The 21,580-nt window shown below is 46.1% G+C and overlaps 1 protein-coding gene across 10 annotated transcripts in view; it reads right to left on the bottom strand.

The window, feature by feature from the left end:
• Nucleotides 1-21,580, bottom strand: part of BANP (BTG3 associated nuclear protein) — a 104,979-nt gene that overhangs the window by 51,731 nt on the left and 31,668 nt on the right. For 6 of the 10 annotated variants that reach the window (XM_077891092.1, XM_077891095.1, XM_077891098.1 and 3 more), the window contains 2 exons: nucleotides 5,132-5,248; nucleotides 3,403-3,578 (listed from right to left, as the gene is read on the bottom strand). In XM_077891092.1, coding sequence (XP_077747218.1) covers nucleotides 3,403-3,578; nucleotides 5,132-5,248 — 293 coding nt within the window. Of the gene's footprint in view, nucleotides 1-3,402; nucleotides 3,579-5,131; nucleotides 5,249-10,932; nucleotides 11,092-12,331; nucleotides 12,424-21,580 lie in introns of those variants that run through there. The other 4 variants (XM_077891096.1, XM_077891097.1, XM_077891101.1 and 1 more) reach the window with 3 other exon arrangements.

Below are 21,580 nucleotides of genomic sequence, written 5' to 3'. Positions count from 1 at the left end.
AGGTCATGACCTTGGGGTCGAGTACCACCTTGGGCTTCAGGCTGGCTCGCTCAGCAGGGAGTTTGCTTCAAATCCTCGCTCAGTCTGCCTCTCCCCCGCCGCCCCCCACATGCTCACTTGCACTCTCTTAAGAAAAAAAAAGATATGGTGCCTTGGAGTAAATAATGGGCTCCAAATTGATATAAAACACACATCAATTCGTGTAAACCATTTGGAATTCTTAAGAAATAACCATTTTGAAACCTGTGGTTTTTTAGAACTGCAGCCACTTAAATACTGTTCTAAGAACAATCTGTCTAGTTGCAGCTCTGGGCCATTATCAGGAATTCAATGATTCCACAAACAAACGCCAAGCCCAGGGCCCTTCAGAGCTCTGCATGTGAACAGAGCTTCCCTAACATAAACTAGCTGACCTGACACTGTCTCCGGCTGAGCCATGCAGGTCTCAGGGAGGATGAGGCAGGGAAAGTGCTAATCCACCTCTCAGCACACTCGTCTATCTCAGAGGACTAAACCCATGATGCCACTACAGGTCAACAGTAAATCTCATACAAGAGACACAAATGGATGAGCTTTTTTCCTCAATGTTTCCATACACGGCAACCACATGAAGAGGACCCTGTCCACCTCCATGTCCTTTCACCCTGACCATGGTGGTGGCTGGGGCAGCACTCCTCACAGCAGTCAAACTTCTGGGGGAGACCCTCCAAGGGCAGAGTCAGCAGGATGCACACAACACAGCATGCTTTCTCCTCGTGAGACAAACAGAATGGTCCTGAATTATGATCCCCCCAAAGTAAAATTCATCATCAGAGAAATTTCTCTAGCTTGCCCCAATCCTAACAACAGGCATTCTCCATCCATCATGCCCAATGGACACAGTCCGCTAGAAAGCAATGCTTTCCACAAAGTGCGTCAGCTCATCAAGAGCTCAGACTCAGATAAAAAAGAAAATCTGTATTTTGTCTCCCAGATGTTACTAACCTCAAAGCTGGACTCTTCTGTGTTCACTTAGCAGCATTCTGCAGTTTCCCCAAATGAAATATATCTTACATTAATCACATCACAGTAAGACACATAAAAAGCTGAAATATTTTGTTTTTATGATACTCACTGAGAAACTCACAGAACTACTGGGTGCTATGCTCCCTAACTGATGCAGTTTAAACCAAACAAACATGAAGCTTTGAGTGGCCAGCCAGACCTATGTGGGCATCTACCCAGAATCCACGTGCACAGACAGGAAGAACACGTAGTTACAGATGCCATCTCTACTATGGATGGTAAATCTCCATTAGCTGAGATTGATGGCATCCCTCTCTTCCTCAAACTTAATGTGTAAAAAAACTAAGTGATTCCCCTCCCAGGTGCCTACGAAGAGGAACAAAAACACATGTTCTCGCAAACTACCTAGATAGGCATTGTCATCACAGTTAAAAACTGGAAGCACTTCAAGTGTCCACTGACAAATGAACAGATGGATGGACAAAATGTGGTGCATCCACATGATGGAGCAGGACCTGGCCACAGAAGGGATGGCGTGCTCTACACGGCTCCCCCGTGTATGAAGCGCCTGCAACACATAATTCCGGGGATGGAGAGTGGACTGGTGAATACCAGGGAGAATGGCCAGTGACTGTAGCAGGGCCTCCTTCCTGACAGAAATGTTCTGGAATTAGCCTGGGCAATGGCTGCACAACCATGTGAATGTACTAAAAACCACTGAATTGGATGCTTATTTAAAATGGTCAACCTTATGGTATTTAAATTCGATCTCAGTTTCTATTTTTTAATTTTATTTTTTTTTAAGATTTTATTTATTTATTCATGAGAGAAACAGAGAAAGAGAGAGAGAGAGAGAGGGGCAGAGACACAGGCAGAGGGAGAAGCAGGCTCCATGCAGGGAGCCCGACGTGGGACTCGGTCCCGGGTCTCCAGGATCAGCCCCTGGGCTGAAGGCAGCGCTAAACCACAGAGCCACCCGGGCTGCCCTCGATCTAAGTTTTTAAAAAACGCTGTCCCTAAACCCTGATTCTCTCCTCACTCCTGCTGTGCTGTCCCAATCCTAGCAATTTATGTCAGAATTGAGCAAAACTTTGAGAAAAACACTGTCTTCAATCTTTCAGATATGGTAACCTGTCTAACAGGAAAATCTTTGCTCAGTAAATCTACATCACTGCCTTTAGGAATCGATATTGTGCTTCTGGTAATAATCAACAACTCAGACATAAAACCAATAAACCTGACAAGTTTACTAGTAAATGAAACAAGAGGCTTTAGAAGTCAGTAACACAGCGCTAAACCATCAATCTGCCCTCTTCCCCATGCTATGAAAAGCCATGTGGGAAGCCGAGGTTGGCCCACAAAGGCAGGGCAAAGGTGCCAGGCAGCAGGGAGCCTCTGAGAGGCACATCAGGCCAGCAGCAGGGACCAGGGCCAGTCGAGAGCATACATCAGACCCTGGCAGGAGAGACGGGGGGACAGGAGCCCTGGTGTGGGTGAAAGAGGCTCACGTCCAGGCTCACATCCAGCCAGCAGAGCAGCTCCCTCTACATCTCGTGGAAGGTTGTACAATCCCCTCTGAGCACCTGTGTCTGGTCTTCAACAGAGACGTGGATAGGCCTATGGTCAAAGGCAGTGACCAGCTACTAGTTATAGAAGCACAATGCCTGTCATTAGAAAGCCTCCAGAAGCTGACTAGACGTGCATGAATGAGGTCTGTGTCACACCATGAATCATACCATGTTTATGCTCACATGGAAAAAGCCCACAGGATTCTACAGAGCTCTCTGGACATGAAATTTTATGTTTTTCTCACTTTCTTCTACCACTTTTTAAAAACAGTAAACATGTACAGATCTTCCTCAACTGGGGATGGGGCTATGTCCCAAGAAACCTATCATAGGTTGAAAAAATCTTAAGTCACAAATTCATCTAACACCCCTAACCTACCAAGTATCACATGTTCGCCCAGCCCACCCTAGATGTGCTCAGAACATCCACGTTAGCCTATAGCTGGGCAAAATCATGTCACACAAATACCGTGCGAGAGAGCTCATGGAACTTACCGAACACAGTGCTGAAAGGGGCAAACAGAAGGGCTTGCAGGGGATGCGGAACAGTGGTCGGCCTGGTGGCTACTGACTGCATGACTACGGGCTGATTGGGAGCCGCTACCTCACATCACCAAGACCAGACTGCACGCTGCCAGCCCGGGGACAAGACCCCAATTCAAAATTTGAAGTACAGTTTCTACCAAGCATGGATTGGTTGTGAGCCATCATCAAGTTGAAACACTGTGAGGCTGACCGCTTTGCTTTCCTCCGCGGCAAACACACAGAACAGGACAGGAAGCCGTACCTACCGCCTCTCAGGCAAAGGAAAGAAGCTTTGCGGGCGCACCTTCTGAGTTGAGGGTGATGAGGGTGACGTTGTTGCCAATGTTCTGACTTCCTGACTGTCCACAGTTGGAAAAGGAGTCGCTGGCCTCGGACCCGCTCTCCCCGTCCTCGTTGTGGCTGTCCTCTTGACCCGGCACCTTCACCACAATGGTGTTCTGTCGTCGCCCGGGCACCGCGCTGAGCGGGAAACAAAAACACCAGCCAATGTTGTGAGCGTGCCATGAGCAACAAGCAGACACTAGCACTGAGGCACTGCCATGTTCTTCTCACCTTCATTTATCAGAGACTCTAAGCTGCGCATGGAGCAGCAGCTCACAAGTCTCCCCATACAGCTCTCCCTACCAAGATTAACAGCAACTGAGCAGCACGAAATAGTCTGGGGTTGGAAAGAAACCGTATGAAATTGCAAAGTTTACAATCATGTTTGTATCACAAGAGAAAAAAAATCACAACCCACTGTGACTCAAGGCCTAGAATGCAACTCTCTGATCACAGAGGTGATCCTGCAAAACGTGGACATTTGAGTAACTTTTTAGACTATGCAAAGGAAAGACTGGATTAAGAGAAAGTGAACCTGGAGACTTTTCACTGATCCAATCCACTCCCTACTTAGACCTACCAGAAGCAACTAGACTCTGTTAATGGCCATTATCACTGCCAACTATTCCCACCAACAAAATCCACTGAAATGGATCTAAAAAGCCAGCCAAGAACTTCCTAAGGGACAGTTTCACCACCCTAAGGGGTCCTGATATGGGGCTGTAAGATACTGCCAGGAAAACAGGACATAAGTCACCAGCTCCAAAAAAGGCCCAAAGCATCTGTATTTATTGCCTGGAGACATGCTACGCAGCTCTTCCAAGACCGCCTCAACAACATCCCTTCGCGGGCACTGGTGGGCACAAAGAAAGTGGAAGAAATGCCACCTCCCTGCTTACAGAGACAAAACATGCTTCCTATCCTGGCTGTGCCACGGGGGGGGGGCTCCACCTTCTGGACTCGATTCACAGCAGCCTGCTCAAGCTGCCCTGGCTCCTAATCGCTCGGGGTCAGCCCCTGGCATGCCTGACCCTGTGTCTCACCACTGGCAAGAGCTCCCTGGCCCCCAAGCATCTAGCCAGGCCTTCTCCCACCCCCCAGCGCAGCAGGCCGCGGCACTATGGGGCCCTCAGGAGTGGCTAGAACAACAAAGGGCACAGGACACAGCTGGGGGAGGAACGATCTGCAGACAGGACCCAGAGAAGAGGCCAAATGGAGCTCTGTGAACACACAGAGGGGAGCCACAAACAGAGGGGCCCTCTCGGGGCACGTTACCAGGCCACGCTGGGCCCAGAGCCCTACACAGGGGCACCCGCGGTGGCCTCCATCATCGCATGATGCCTTTTGTGCACTCCCGTGTCTGACCAAGGTTGCATTTACAAAGTCTCAAGAGAAAAAGGTGGGAGGAAAAACATCGTCACCCTGAAGGGCCTCCATCACTTAGCACACTAAGGCCGTGCATTGGCCTGACACGCTGCTAGACAGACAGGTGAGAACACGTGGTGGTCGGGGGGGGACGCAGCAGAGCCGTCTCCCCGGCCGAGTCACCCCCCTGTGGCGGACGCAGCACCGCCCCGACCACACAGAACCGTGGGCCGTGCCCCGCGTGGAACGTCGACTGGTCCTCGGGGGGACTCATCGCGGTGGCAGTGGCAGTGAGAGGTGCTGGGGTTGGTGTGGTGGCTACTGACTTGCTAATGATATTTTCCAGGGAATCCGGCGCCCTGTTGCTCAAGGGGTCGTCCATCTTGGCTACAGTGGCGGTCTGCCGATCACTGTTGAGTATTACTGTGGTCTGGGGGACGACGCTACGGAACAAAAGAATCACAAAGAAAAAAGAAGACCTTAACACAACAACATTCATTTGAAGAGCACATAAGAGTCATTCAATACAGTCAGCTCCCAATGACCTGCACTAGGGGAGGGGGGCCCCCCGCGGGGCTCACGCGGCATTTACGGTTGACACTGGGCAGGGAGTGGCCGGGATGGGCCTTTCTTTCTCCTTTCCCTCTGCTTGCTTTCTTCCTAGGAGAGAGTTTACCGACCCTCGACCCTCGCTGCTGGTAGTCCCAGGTGGGCAGAGAAAGGAACACGGACACCCTCATACAGAAGGCAGCGGGGGTCCCGGGGTCTTCTGCAGTTAGTAGGGTTTCTGAAGTCGGGTGTTTGCATGAAACACAGCTTGACATTGTTACTCACTCCGCCCCTACGTGACAAATCAAGGCTTTCATAACCACCATGCTTGTCGACATCATTCCAGAACATTAGTTAGCTCTGGAAGGACAGGGGCAAATGTGACAGGAAGACTGCAGGCAAAACCACACCATTTATCACCTCGTGTTCTACTAGTGGGGTGCACCGACCACAGAGGGCCTTGGGTCTCTGAAGGAACATGATTATGTGAAGGAAAAGAGCCCCCATCCAGAGGCCTTCCTAGAGGCGGCATGGTATGGTCAAATAAGCAGTGGCCAACAGCTTATCTCAAGGCACGTACTCCTGGAGATGCTCAGTCATTAAGCTTCTGGCCAGTGGTGCTATGGCCATAGGAAATTTGAGCATGCTGTGTCATGAGGTGGCCGGGAGCACTGGGAATGCATGGGAATACCATGCATGGACTGGTATTCCCATGGAATGCATGGGAATCTGACCTGAGAAGGTGTCATTCTTGAATTTCACAACTCTGGGAAAAGATTTCATAGAACCAAAAGCACATATGAAAATGGAGCCCTGTGTCACAGCCACACAGCTGTTAAATGCCCCCTCCCAAAATGAGAGACACAAACAGTGCCATTCCATGCCCAAGTACATCACAGGACCATGGGGTGTTTTTCTAAAATAAAAGCAAAATCAACTCCATTTCATTCCAATGTAGTATTTTTTCAGGGATTCTACTTGTTCTTCGGTGATAGTGAAAGTAACCCACCAAATCCCTGCAGCCTATCCACAGGGCAGGCATCACAAGTGGCCTGGGTGACCTCAGCTTGGTACTGTGGTCACACGCAGGCTTTCAGGATTTCAGGTCTCACGTATCACAACAGGAGATGACAGGTTTGCACGCATTTGGTATTTTCGTGATGTATATTCCAAGGAACCCTGCTGTCCCCCAGGGTCCCACATGTGCCTCTCCACCTCTCTCCCTCCATGAGCAGCTAAGTGGAGCCACCCTGGGGCTTACAGGGCCCCCTAATGGGACTCCACCCAGATGGCAGCACATGAGCGGTCTCAGAAGTCCCAAAGGAAACAGACTGAAACTTACTCATGGCACCATCTAGCAAAATTGTTTGACTAAATATACCTTCTCTCCCTAACAGTTCTCATTAAGGTCAAAGAAGTAACATTCTTAAGCAACAAGCTTCAATGTAAACAGGTAGCCCTAGAGGTCCACCAAGATGCCCAGGGGGTTCCTGGGCATGGACAGCTCTCAGCAGCGCATCGTCCGAATTCCCACACTGCGTACTCCTTCCTAACAACGTTTTCCCCTTGAAAGAGCACCTGGTTGGTCTCTGTTCCCTCTCCCAAAGCCCCTTTCCCACCTTAAAAGAAAATGACCTGTCCCTGCAAATGCATAGATGTGCACTGTCCATCCGGAATATCAACACCCCAGGGGACACCAGGCTGGGCGTGAGAAAGCCGTAGAGACACCTCCATCGACCAACGAAGCACCCCAGAGCATGTGAATGCTTTAGCGTTCTCTGCTTTCAATAAAACCGACAGAGGACCTACTGGCCTTTTCAGCTCAGAGGTCATCAAAAATCATTTTTGACAGCAGCTTACAAAGACCTTTGACACAACCTGAGGAGCTGAGAGGTACTTCTCCTCCCACGTAGTTATTTCTGTGAACAAGGCTTCTCAGCATTTAAAACCTTAAAAACACTGGAAGCAGGAACAGGGCTGAACCTTGTCTCACTTTAAGTGATAAGTCATGATCACCAGCGGATTCAAAAACTAGCCAAAACAAAAGCCCCATCCATCTCAAGACCACATTCACAACACTGGATTATTAAGAATTAGTTATACACATATTCTGTTTTATTCAAAAGTGTACTAATGACTGTCAGGAGAACTCAATCCAAAAGACCTTTTTAAGGCTTGGGGCCTGTGGCAACAGGAAGTACATTTTTCAGCTCCAATTTTTGTGTTCCCATTGCACAGGGAGGGGATGAGATGGGAATGAACTGTCAAAAAGCAAAGGAATAAGGTGAAATCCAACGGTGGAAAGCTCATTCGTGGGGTACTTTTAAGCAGATGATGGTATTTAGACTATAATGCAAACATCTGAGAAAGCAATAAATCAACATTACAATGTACCAGAAATTACACCCTTTTGACTAATCAAATGCATTTATATCAACATCAAATTGTATTAAAAAAATTTCATTTTTCAAAAATTAAGGAACATCCATGTCACATTAATAAGATGAAATAGTCATCTAAAGGTTGCTATGGGAGTACAATAGTATAAGTGTGTTTTGCCTAGGCTGAATTACACTCTCCAATTATTCAATCAGGCACTAATCTGCACATGCTATGAAGCAATTATTCTGCAGGGGTGATTAAAAGTCCTATCCTAGGTGAGCCTGGCCTGATGAGGTGGGAAGTTTAGGCTCTCTTTCCCGGTCTTGGAGACACCAACTGGCTCCTTCCTCTGATCCTGCTCTCCCCTTCCTGCCCTGGACTAGAAACATGCTTGGCTGCCCTCACAACCATGTGAGCCAACTCCAAGTAACAAACCCTCACCGGGTGTACTGTGGCCGTCCCTCCTCTCCTATCACACACACGGGAATGTATCCCCTCCCAATTCTGCTTTGAAATCACTATAGAAATAATAAAAGTAGTACATAAAGTCCCATGTCCCCAGGGGTGGCATCCTATAACCCCTGTCATACAGCACAGCATCAAAAACAGGATTTCACCCTGGAATACTTCGGTTAATGAGTCTACAGTCCTTACTCAGATTTCATGAGTTCTACATGCCTCCTGTATGCATGTGTGGTTCTGGGTGGATTGACCCCCATGGGTAGACCTGTGTTGCTGCCAAGGAGCAGCCTCGTGCTGTCCCCTTAGAAAAACCCACCCTCCCAGCCTCATTCCTGTCCCCCAACAACTGCTAACCTGCTCTCACCTATGGTTCTTACACTTCGGCAAGGTTAGGGATGTGGATTCACACATCTCATGACCTTCAAGACTGGCTTCTGTGCTCAGCAGAATCCCCAAGATCTTGCTAGCACCCACCTTCAGTTTCACTGGCGTTGCTGCCAAGGACTTTCCTACCGCACAGAGCTTTATTTATGGGCAGCCCAGGCTTTTTAATCTTTAACACCAGAAGGGCACATGGGGTATTCACAGGTTTGGGTTATTACAACTAATGCTGCCATGGACATTCATGCAGAGGTTGTGAACACACATTTTCAATTCTCCGGGCTAAACACCCAGGAATGGGACTGCTGGGCCACACAGTAAGTCCTGCCAGACTTTTCCAGAGCAGCTGACCCATTTTACATTCCCACCAGCTGTGGATGAGAGACCCAGTTTCTCCACATCCTCGCCAGCATGTGGTGGTGTTACTATTTCTCATTTCATCATTCTGACCGATGTGGAGCCACACGCTGTGTGGTTTGGACTTACGTGCCTTTCCCTGATGACTAATGATCATGTGCTCACTTGCCATCCAAATCTCCTCTTGGGCAACCTATCTGTTCACATTTCCTGCCCACTCTCTAACTGGGCTGCTCTCCTGCAGGTGAGCAAGCCATCCATCCCTGTCAGGTGTATGGTGTGCAAGCCTTCCCCCCACCCCGTATGTAGCCTGTTTCCTTCATCTTCCTCATCGGTCTCTAGAGGAGCCTAAGTTCAGCATTTTCATCACGGTTTTCATGGGCAGTGCATTCAGTATCAAGTCTCCTACAGCTGCATCGGCAAGTCTCACAGCTTTGCACTGACATCTATGCTCCATTTCAAATTAATTTCTGTTCCAGGTGTGACATGACACCAAGGGTCCTTTCTCTCATTCTGCTGCGGATGTCCAAGCCCTGGCTCCAGGTGTTCAGGGGCTGCACTTCCCCCACTCCCTGGCCTCTGCACTTGTCAAAGCTCAGTGGGCCTAGTTCTAGGCTCTCTGTGATATTCCTTCCACTCATCTCTCATCTTGTTTTCTAAAAACGATGTGCTCAATTCACTCTTTAGCAATCTTAAATCATGTCCTATACCTTTAATTATGTTTGCCATTTTGCTTTTTCAGTTCCTATTAAATAAAAACCAAAATTAAGGAAAAGTGGGAAAGACTAGCTTCACAGACTATCCTGATTGTTTTAATTCTAAGATATGCTAATTACCCATCAAAATGGTATCATTCAGAAGAGCTACTCTGTGATGTGGCCCAGTGACCTGTGACTAAGGGTCACAAGAACCACTCTCTCTCTACGGACAGTGAGTATGGGGCCTCCAGCGACCCCCCCAGGGGCAGCCAAAGGACAGCACTGCCCCCAGGGATCCCGGTGGTAGAGACACACTCAATCCTCGAAGCGTGCCTTACACCTTCCCTGTGCAGACGGGCAGCCCACCGCTCAGAAAGGCTAATGTAATAATCTGCCCAAGCTCACACAGCCAAGTTCGATTTGAGCTCAAATCCTCCAGAGACTAACAACCAACACCAACAAAGCAACAGTCCATAGCCCACTACTTTCCGAACATCAGACTTTCCTGGGGGATCCAGGGGCCACCCCCAGAGAGCTCAAGGCTTTTGTTTTTTAACCATTTTCCCTGGTGATTCTGATGGGTGTCCCTGGTTTCAAACAACAAACAAAATCACACACATATTCAACCCTGTGTAAGAGGCACAAATCCACTCCATTCGCTGTTTCCCCACAATGCTAACTTATTACGTGGCTCACTTCCTACAGCTTAACTTGTCATGTGGCCATCCCCCACACAAGCAATCTGTCCGTTTCTCAAGGAGGTACCCCAGCTACTTAGGTGAGTGCACAGTACAGGCAACCCTGCATGTTTGACACATGAATAAATTCAACAATAAGTTCCATGACTGTTCAGTGCTCTGGCTCTTGCCTCTAGCTAGATTCCTCGATCTCATGATGCTGGGCCACGTGCTCAAAGAGACCAAGAGTCAAGAGCCAGGACAGAAACCCAACAAAACGACACCCAAAGGACAGCCTAGGGTGCTGCAATCCACTCAGTGTGACCATGAGGCCTGGATGGTATTAGACCCTCAGTGAACAAGAAGCCTTAACAGGATTAATCTCTTAAACCTCACAGGGGTGTTGAGGGTCAAAGTACACCAAGCGCTTATAGGCAGGACCTCAAGGACCGTGATCCTTACATCTTATTTTATTCTCACTGTACTGAGGAGACCGGAGCTTGGCAAGGGTATGAATGTGCCCAAGGTCTCCCACTTATGGGTAATAGAGCCTGTCATGCTCCTTGTCACCTGTTAGCCAAGACCAGAAAGGATCTGATGTCAATCATTGCTAACACTTACCCCTTCAGTGTTGGGTGTTGAAACTATTTTATTTTGATGGATTTAAAACAAGACCTCTTCAGCTGTCAGAGGCATCATGCTAACATTTTCCAAGGTACACTTACAACGTGGTCTTCAATGTCTCCTCTGTTTCGGGAAACTGCTTGGTGACCATGTTAGAGGTACCTGTACTAGAATTTAGAACACAAATGGTTCTGTCCCCTTTGTCCATCACTCACATAAAACATGACTACCATTTGCATATATGCCAAGGGGCTCTGTTGAAGACTATTCAAAAATTAACAAACCACAAGAACAGAAGACCTAAATATTTTCTTGAAAAATGCTGGATTTAAACTATTTTTCACAAGTCAGTATTTTCCACTTTTTATTACAAAAAAATAGAAAAGAAGCTGGTTTAACACAGAGAGCTTTAGGACCACACCATGGTCAATGCAGGCAGGGACCCAGGGAGGAGGAAGGGCAGGGGCACCCAGGACAAAACCCAGCCGACAAAAGAGGAGCTCAGCATATGGCATGCAGAGTGCCCAGCAAGAAACACAGATCTTGGGCAAAGAGAAGACGACAAATTACATCAAGTCAGGTGAACCCAGAGTTTTCAACAGTTATTTGGAAGAGCTTCATGTCAGATCTCTGTAAGCTTAGAGAACTTGATAGAAATTCTAACTGAATTAGCTAACTCCTCACACAGATTTCAGGGGCACATAACTGGATTCTGAATGTACACGTGTACATGCAGACACACGTGTGCATGCATACACCCAAATCTACATTGTGTCCTAACACAAGAACCCCTTCAACATGGATGACAAGAGAGCTTAAGGCTTGCAGCCAGCTCCATCCTAGTGAAACAGCACGCTGACTGGAGTTTGAAGCTGTTGTGAGCTCAGAGGGGACAAGCAGCCATCAACCTGCCAGTCTGCCACAGACATGGTGGGGCAAGGGGTTGACTTCCTCCCAACCCAAGAATTCCGGTGCACTAGGAGTACCCAGGAGAATGCCTCTTAAGCTCCCCTGCAGCATGGGGCGCCCCTGGAAAGTCAGGTTCATATGAGCAGCATAAGCGGTCTGTCCTTGCTTCCAGGTCCTAATGACCAAAGGAAACGTCCACTGGCACTGCCTGCTTTTACTCCACACTAGTGTTCATCCAGGAAATAAGAAGCCAACTGCCAGCAAGTCTGATTAATCATCAACAGAGGCATGCCCATGGATGTTCAGCGAACCAACTTTCATGGCTGGGGTGACACAGATACCCTTCATCAGCCGCAAGGCAGGAAAGAAAGGCCACAACTGTGTTCTCGGCCTCAACCTCACCTTATGCAGGCAGGGGCTAAGAACATGACCATCCTAGGAGAAACTAACCTTCCAGACACACATTTAAATAACTTAAAATACTCACAGCAAGTGCCTCTGAATGTTATGAGAGTTCAGTGAAGTGAGAGCCCTGCTCCCGGCAGAGAAGAAATGCCCCACCCTCAGGGTGCTCCCAGTTGCCATGTGTACTAACCCGAACCTGGCAGGGACCTTGCTGACAAGGTCTTCTCACAGCGCTGGCTAATTTACCATGCCTCCCTCTCTCCACCCGTGTGAGGCAGGCAGCTCAGGTATGGCTTCTATTCACACACTGATATCCAGCTTTGTGTTTCATGGCTGGGGGAGGAGGAATCCTGCTAGAACACTGGAAAAACATATGGAAACTTTTCTGCCTCCCTCCCCCCTACACCGAAGTCTCTCTGCACCACACTCTGCTGACAGCTGATCCTTTTGCAATTCAAAGTAACATTTGTGAAGTTCAGTTGGGTAAAGCTGATATAATACAAATTTTTTTATAGAAAAAAAAATCTCAATTAACAAAAGAGAGCTAGCAAAAATCTCAAGTAATTCCACTTTCTATTCATAAGAAAACAGGTTTGCAGATTCTTCTGAAACTCCACAGATATGCATACGTTCCCTAAGCACATATACTCTCTTACCAGCTTTCACAAACGTACTCCTGAATGGCACACAGGAACCTGGGTCATACAAACATTATATGGTTGCATTCATTCGAGGAATATAAAAAATAGTGAAAAGGATTAAAGAGGAAAGGAGAGAAAGTGAGTGGGAAATATCAGAGAGGGTGATAGAACATGAGAGACTCCTAACTCTGGGAACGAACAAGGGGTAGTGGAAGGGGAGGTGGGCGGGGGGAAGGGGTGACTGCGTAATGGGCATTGGGGGAGGCACTTGACAGAATGAGCACTGGGTGTTATACTGTATGTTGGCAAATCAAACTCCAATAAAAAAATATACAAAAAATAATAATAAAGGAGATGTCCTTCCCCCCGCAAAAAAAGAAACACATAACACACTATGTTAATTAATTTAACTTAATTTATATTTTTAAAAAGCTCATATATTGTAAATACTTTTCACATAAAGTTGGATATTGTTGTTTAGTTTTTTCAATAGAGTTATATTTTGCCAAAAAAAAAAAAAAAAAGGAATCTGGGTCATAATAAAACATACCATGTGCAGTGCATTGTCCTTACAAACACTGAACTATTCACCAGGGGAGCAACCCTTACTTACACAGTAACTGAGGTCTCTAAGCCCCAGAGAGGCAAGAGGGCTACTCCCCTACCTTCCACATAGGGTGGTTCCATTCCTGGGAGCCACGATGCAGTCAGGCTACATTCCCAGGTCCCCACGAAGCAAACAGAGCCCCGAGACAGGTGTTCACGGATGGGAGGTAAACGGGAGCAAGGCTCCACTTCTAGAAACAGGATGTGCCAACCTGCAACTGTCATCCCACAGATTCAGAGGATCCCATATCAGAGCAGCTCGTGCCCCCAACATATACACCAAGCATTCAAATGAAATACTCACTGAAATTTGTTTTACAGGGTTTAGTTCCATTCTTTGCAGGTTAAAGATTAAAGTCATAAAAAAAAACAGGACTCAAAACAATATTCTTGGGGATAAGGATAAATTAGCATTAAAAATTTACTTCAAAAAATTATTTTCAATATCTAATGAGATGAGCAAGATACAGTAAAAAACCAAATCCCCCAAAATAACCAAGTGCAACAGAGAAGTGGGGATAGCCAAACACAACAAATTTCAACCACTAGCAGCTTAAGAGAGAAGATTCTGGAGCAGATAGACCCTGGAGGGGTCGAGTTCTAATCCCAAAGAAGTCATGCTATATGGTGACAAAATCCTCTGGATGCATGCTCACAGTCCCAGATCAGAAGAGCACCTTGGTTAGGAATGCATATTCTTTCTTCTCCCTTGCAAGGAGCTACAGAAATGACTACCAAAGAAAAAAAGTAGGAAGGGAAAAACTGAATGACAAGAGGGACTCCTGGGTGGAGCAGGTACTCTGTAACCACACAGAGGGCGTGGGGTTGCAGGTGACCACAGCAGTGAGACCTAGCACCCAGACCCTGGCCTCTAATGCCATCTTCCAATAAAGAAGAAATGACAGACTCTAGGGCTGGTACAGGGAGCATGCAAACTGAGCCTGGAGCATCTTATGGCACTAGGAAGGAAGGAAGTACTCAAGACAAACAAAAACCCCAAAATGATGGGGGAGGGGCATGTCAAAGGACAAAGGGGCCACCTAAGAGCACTCCCAATGGCCAAAGCTGGTACATCTGAGCAACAAAATATAGGAGTATTGGATTCTAACCCAAAGTATACAATAAATATCCCTGAGTCAACACTGATATACATAAGTAAATGGTTCAATCAATAAAAGGGGAAGAAGAGACAAATCTCCTGTGCAGAAGCACAACAATATATCCAGGAGGTAGAGCATGACACCACCACCACCACCACCCTGCCACCAAAGCTGGGGCTGAGCTCATGATGTCCTTCCCAAGAGCACGGGATGGCAGTGGGTGGAACTTGACAGCAGAGAAATCTGAAGACTGTCACCTCAGCCCATTGACATAGGGCAACAGAGGCTGGTCATGGGGACAGCATGTGCCCTCAGTGAGGTGTAATCAAAGAGGCACATCACCTCTGAGGTCATCCTCTCAAACCCCACAATCCCAGTCCAATCATGAGAAAAGCACCAGATGAATCCCAATCAAGGGACATTCTACAAAAGACCTGACCAGCACTCCTCACAGTTATAACAACCAGGAAAGTCTATAAGAGCATCGTAGACCAGAGGAGCCCAAGGACACAGGGCAACTAAATGTCCTGTGGACCTACCCACAACACGATGACACTATGAAAAGCATTATGCTAGTAAATTCCAGAATTTAGATGAAAAAAAAAAAAAATCCCACAAGAATACAAATTAAACAATACTGACTCAAGTTCCACATTTAAAAAAAAAAAACTGAATTCATAAATCTCTGGCAAAGTGGATCAAACATTTAAGGAAAAAATAAAACATCCTATAGAAACATTTTCAGGGGCACCTGAGTTGTGAAGTTGGTTGAGTGTCTGACTCCTGATTTCTGTTCAGGTTGTGATCTCAGGGTCCCAGGATCCAGCCCCATGTCAGGCTCCTCACTGGGTATGGAGTCTGCTTGGGATCCTCTCTCTTTCTCTCTCCTCCCACCCCTCCCGCTACCACTGGCAACAAAGACAGTTCAAGAAAAAAAAACAACAGACTAACATCCCCTATATAAAGGGAGATGCAAAAACCCTTAACTACATATTAGCAAATCAATCCAAAAATACATAAAAAGCATAATATACACTATGACCATCAGGCCTATTGTGACAGAAATGCAGTGTAACTCACTCTAACAATATAACCAAGAAGAAAAGCCACACAACAGTCTCAAGGAGATAAAGAGCACGTGAAAATTCAATGCCTGCTCACGATTTAAAAAAAAAAAAAAAAAAAACCATGATATCAAGAATAGGATTTCTTCAATCAGATAAAGAACAAAAGATTTACAGCTAACACCACACTTAATGGTGAAAGATTGGATGCTTTCATGCAAAGATCAGAAATAAGGTAAAAATACAAAAAAGTATGCACTGAAATGGGAGATCCTAGCCACCAAAGTAAAGTAAGAAAGGGTAGGGAAATCTGATGAGAAATAAAACTTTCTTTATGTAAAAAAAAAAAAAAAAAAAAAAAAAAAGTATGACCACATACATTCCACTTGCTTTTAAATTCCACATAAAAGCTACATAACAAGTGAATTTAGAAACAGTGCAGGATAAAGGTCGGTCGTCAAAAACCTACTGTACGCCTAAATGCTAGCAATAAACAACTGAAAACTGGGATTTAAAATACAGTACCATCGGGCAGCCCCGGTGGCGCAGCGGTTTAGCGCCGCCTGCAGCCCGGGGTGTGATCCTGGAGACCCTGACTCGAGTCCCACGTCAGGCTCTCTGCATGGAGCCTGCTTCTCCCTCTGTCTTTGTCTCTGCCCCCCCCCCGCATCTCTATAAATAAATAAATAAATAAATAAATAAATAAATAAATAAATAAATAAATAAATAAATAAATCTTAAAAAAATAAATAAAATAAGATAAAATACAGTACCATCAACAACAGCATCTACAATTAGGGTGTACTTAGAGAAAAATTTAACAAGATAGGAGTAAGAGCTGCACACTAAAACCGAGACATTAGACACATGTGTAAGGAGAAGACACCATGGTGGTAAGGTGGCAATTCTCTCCACATTGATCCACAGACCCCAATCAATGAGGTATGAGTCATTCTAACACTAGAGAAGTACTCCAAATCCTGAGAACAGGCATGATCTATGAAAACGTTTGGCCGTGTGTTTCTTATCTGCTTTGGTTATCAGATTGTATCTGAGTCATCAGACTATGCTAAGGATTCCACAAATCATATGTGCATAAGCTGTGTGTTTTCCTTGGCTCATATTTAGCCCTGTCACGCACAGGTATCGTGATTAGGTCACTACGAGTGTGCAGCTGTATAGGTAGTGGGAAAGAGAAACCTATGTATAGAAATTAAGTAGAAACGTCAAAAATTCAAAATTTGTAAACAAGTTCATCATGGCTGAGACCAAACCATTTCTTCACGATTCAAACAGCCTCATCTGGAGTTTGTCACATTCCCAAACCTACTAAATGCTACCCTGCTGATTAGAAAGGTCAACGGCCCAGAGTAGAGACACTCTGAACACAGATGTCTGCTAGTGCCCCAACACGCGAGAGAAGCATGTTCAGAAGGGGACCCCCTCTACCCACAAGCCACAAGGGCCCCAAGCGACTTTCCACAAATATCCATCAACACTGAAAACAAAAGGTCCTCTGGGAAATAAAGACCCAGCAACCAGCAGAGCAGAGGGAATTTAAATAATTCTTGATCAAATGTTTCAGTTCTCTGTGGGTAATCAGCCTAAAGGAAAATAAAACAATTTTCCTCCTCCATATGTCTTGTATGACATAGCTCTCTAAAGGAAAAGATGATTTTGAAGAGAAACCACTTTTATGTCTGAGTATTATAAAGAGTCCACGGACTTACCGCAACTGTTTTTTTTTTTTTTTTTTTTTTTTTTTTACCGCAACTGTTTTAAAACTGTAGAAACAGAGGTGCCTGGGTGGCTCAGCTGGTTAAGTATCTGCCTCCAGCTCAGGTCATAATTTCAGGGTCCTGGGATCAAGCCCCACGTCGGGGTCCCTGCTCAACGGGGAGCCTGCTTCTCCCTCTCCCTCTGCCCCAACCCCTGCTCATGCTCTCTCTGTCTATGTGTCTCTCTCTCTAACAAATAAAATCTTTAAAAATAAATAAATAAAATTGTAGAAACACACTAAAACTCTAAAAAAAAAAAATTAAGTTTTTAAAAATAAACTGTTGTAGGGCAATTACATCTCAATAAAAATAAACCATCTGTACACAAAAATATAAAAACATTCTGCTTTTAAAAGAAACACACAAAGTAAGAAACATAAGCATTTTTCTAATTAGTCAGTACATCCATTAATGAAAACAAACCTGGAACACCCAGGTCTGTGTTGCTGTCTGACCCATCCCTACAAGACACCGCTGGACAAGCAGGTACCCTGTCCCGTGAGCTGGGCACTGCTTGGCACAGTCCTGCCAGCCTTTGAGCAGCCATCCACAGGGGCAGAGCCACACTCAGCCATGTCCTGCTCACTACACTCTCTTCCAATAGCTGCGTCTAGCTTCAAAGAAGTGCCAAGGAGGAATTTCTATACCCATCTATGTAAGCATCCCTGTCCATACACCTGATCCCTCCAGTCCACACTGTAAGACAGAAAAGTCCCTGAGAGGATGAGCCTCCGTACAGGGACTGCACAGCTCGTGATGGGGCTCTCCAGCCATCTGCCACTTTCAGCACCAGCGTGAAGGCAGCCTCAGAGGTCAAGCCTTGGAGGTTATGCAAAATCCGAATCTGTGGTGCCCCTTCAAGGAACTAAAGCATCTACCTGCAATGATCCAAGTCCATCTCCTTCTCCCCCAGGGAGGGCATCATCCTTGCATGGAACCCCTCCAAACACCCTCACAGACATTTGTAGTACAATGAGTAAGCTTTAGCATCAAAGAAAAATATTTTCTTTATTTCACTGCTTTTTCTTGAATTTATATGGTAAATCTCATTCAGGTGCAGAATCTGAAAAATCTGGATCCTAGATGGCAGGTGAGGTTGGCTGCATTCTGTTGCCTTCTGTGTTCCAGGGAGTATGGAGATGTAAGGAACTCTTAGAGTTAAGAGGTCAGTCCTGTGTGGGCCTGCAGTCAGCAGACACCAGCAGTGAGTGGGTCTTGGAGTGTGGAGGGCCTGAGCTGCACACCGGGGTGTCGGGGCTGACCTGGGCCACAGGCAGCCTCACTGAATGGATGGGCAACTGTTTGAGGGGACAGCTTCTCATGTACTACCCAGAATCTTTTGTACCTGAAGAAACCTCTACCATACCTCCATCTGTCTGCCGCAATTATACTCAGACTCCCCACCAATCATGCACAACAAATACAAATGGGCCTAAGGGATCTTAAGTTCTTCTTAAAAGCATATGGTTTGCACATAAAATTATCCAGAACTTATATACCTCTAATTTTTATCTTAAATACCAGAGGCCAAATAAGTATTTGGTAAAAGTACTTCATTACTCAGAATGTTAAGTGATTTTTAGTTTGTTTTGGAAACTTCCCTCTTTGTCCCACTCACCATCCACACTTGATACATACAATTTTCAATGATTTCTGTGTTCACAAATGAGTAACTTGCTAATTAAACTATACATTTCTTCACTGATATACTGGGATTAAATTCTTATCTATTCTCCCCAAAATTTTATGTTAGCAGTTTGCAACTCTCATTTCTTTAAAGATCATATGTATACATCCTATTTAAAACCATGCCTTGGAGAGAACAGAGAAGGGACTGTCGTCCCTTTTATCACTCTCCTGTCAGTTTCTGTATGTAATCATTTCACTAACGATATTGAGACCTTGTGCCAAGACATAGTAAATGCATTCTATGATGGTTTGATTTTGTCACCAGGACAATTCTTTAAAGGTAGAAAACCTAATTGACAATGGATTGACGAGATTAGACATCTGAGTCAGTATCTGAAAACTTTCCTTTTACTCTACCTCTTGTTACTCCATGAAATCTTACACGGAGAAAACCATAGCAGGTCTAAGCCATAGCTGGCAGCAGGAAGCACGGTGGAATTTCTACTGATGGGGTGTCCCCACTAGCCCTGCAATCACAAAAATGCTGAAGAGAGCCGAAAAAGCCGGTTGCTTCCTGCAGCCTGGAAATGCCTTTATCCAAGTGAGCCACTCCGTCATCAGACAACCCAAAGCCCAGAGGAATATGGCACACCAGTCTAGAGGCACAAGCCCAAAAGAAGCAGGGCCGCTTCCTCCCCCACCCATTAGCTGCATCCTTTAAACTATAGGAGAGGCCAAAAGAGCCCGAAGGCAGGCCTAGGTCACCTTCATCTTGTCCTGTTTTTCAAGATGAGGAAAGTGGAAATGGACAGTTGATAAAACTATGTGACCTAGCCCAGGTCACCCCAAGGCTTCAGACCAGGGCAGCCTGTGTGGCACGAAGAGGCCTGTTCTCCCAAGAATATGGGGGCCCTGCTCTGGACACAGAAGGAATCCCAAAAGAAGGTGCTTGCCAGGTCCAAACCACACCTGCAACAGCACTCTTCAGACCTTGAACTCGTCCACGTGACCCTGCTGGAACTGTCACAAATATTCAACAGCGGGATGTGGATGGATGTACTTTGTCTACATGTCTCCCAAATCATGAAGAGTAGCTCTTTCAAGCACAGGTAAGAAAGTGACAAACTAAGGAGACCATCGTCCACACACACCAGCTTCGTGCCTATGAGATGGAAGCTGCAGGTCGTTCTTTCCCTTCTCACTCCTCAGAGTAGCAGTTCCCAAGAGAGGTTCTGGGGGTGGGGTGGGCCGGGGGCTCTGAAATCCAGTGCAACACACTGGTCATCACATTTACGAGACACTACTGGGATTTAGTGAGTGTGGGCCAAGAAGATTAAAATATCCTTCAGCACATGACAGAGTCTCATCTAACAAAAAGTCTTGCTGCACAAACTTCAAATGTCCCAGATGCTCATATGAGGAAAAACAGGATTGTTAACAACTTTCTGAGCCTAAAATCTTACTCTATTCAATGTTTATACACAAAATACTTTTGGATAGTTCTACTATAACAAATTTTCCAGGAATTCAAGTGTAGAAAAAATTACATTTTGCATTATTTGGAACTTCATTCAAGCATTGCTCATCACTTTGTAAGATTCCATTTCTACCTGGTACCTGAGTTCCCAGCATTGTGTGGTCAAGCACAACAGCTCTCCCTGTCACTACAGCTCCACATACAAGGTTTGGGCATCTGGCCTACTCACTGCCTCCTTATGTACTTCACCCAATAGTTTACAAGTCAAAAACACATATTATTTTATTATACCTTCTACCCTTTTATTTCTCTTCACATTACACCTAAGACATTATGCTCATTTTTCCATTAAAAATATTTTCTAAACATCATATTTTAGGGTAAGAAGGCATCACAGAAAAACTATTCTGTATGGAAGATGCTGGTTCTGATAGGGTTGAGTGTCCCTGCCTGCAGAGAGCAAGTTCAACAAATGTCTGCTGGCAGACACACAGGGCCAGAGGCCTGTCTCAGAGCAACACCGTGGACTATCCCCTCTTCCCTCAGGCCCAGAGAGGAGGTGTGGGGCCATGCAGTGTGGCAAACACATGAGGACACTCCGGAGTCCTTGGAGACACTGCTAGTTATACCCACACAGCAGGTGTCATCCACAGCTGTCCCGGACAAACCAGGACAGGTGGCTACCATGAAAGTGAAGCATGTGGCATCCCCAAAGCACACCAGGAACCCCTCCTCCACCCCCACATCCCCCTGAAAAAGTCCACCAGGCCCCTAATGCTGCTCCTGACTCTGGAGCATTGGAACAGGGTAGACTCTGCAGACACTGCAGCAAGGCCAGGACAGAAGGGGCCTGTCAGCAAAAATGCTTCAAGCTCTCATCAACTACAAAGACAAATTCTGCCACCACCATAGACAGGACTTCTTAGGAGCCAGCTGTGGGAGAAGAGAAGGATACCAAGACTGACGGAGCTCACGTCAGGAGCGCCAGCACCTCACAGGTCCCAAGGACGAACGATACGTGAACAGGCCGATACAT

This window comes from Canis aureus, chromosome 3 (assembly GCF_053574225.1).
Source record: "Canis aureus isolate CA01 chromosome 3, VMU_Caureus_v.1.0, whole genome shotgun sequence".
NCBI lineage: Eukaryota > Metazoa > Chordata > Mammalia > Carnivora > Canidae > Canis > Canis aureus.
This window is presented reverse-complemented; position numbering and strand designations above follow the sequence as displayed.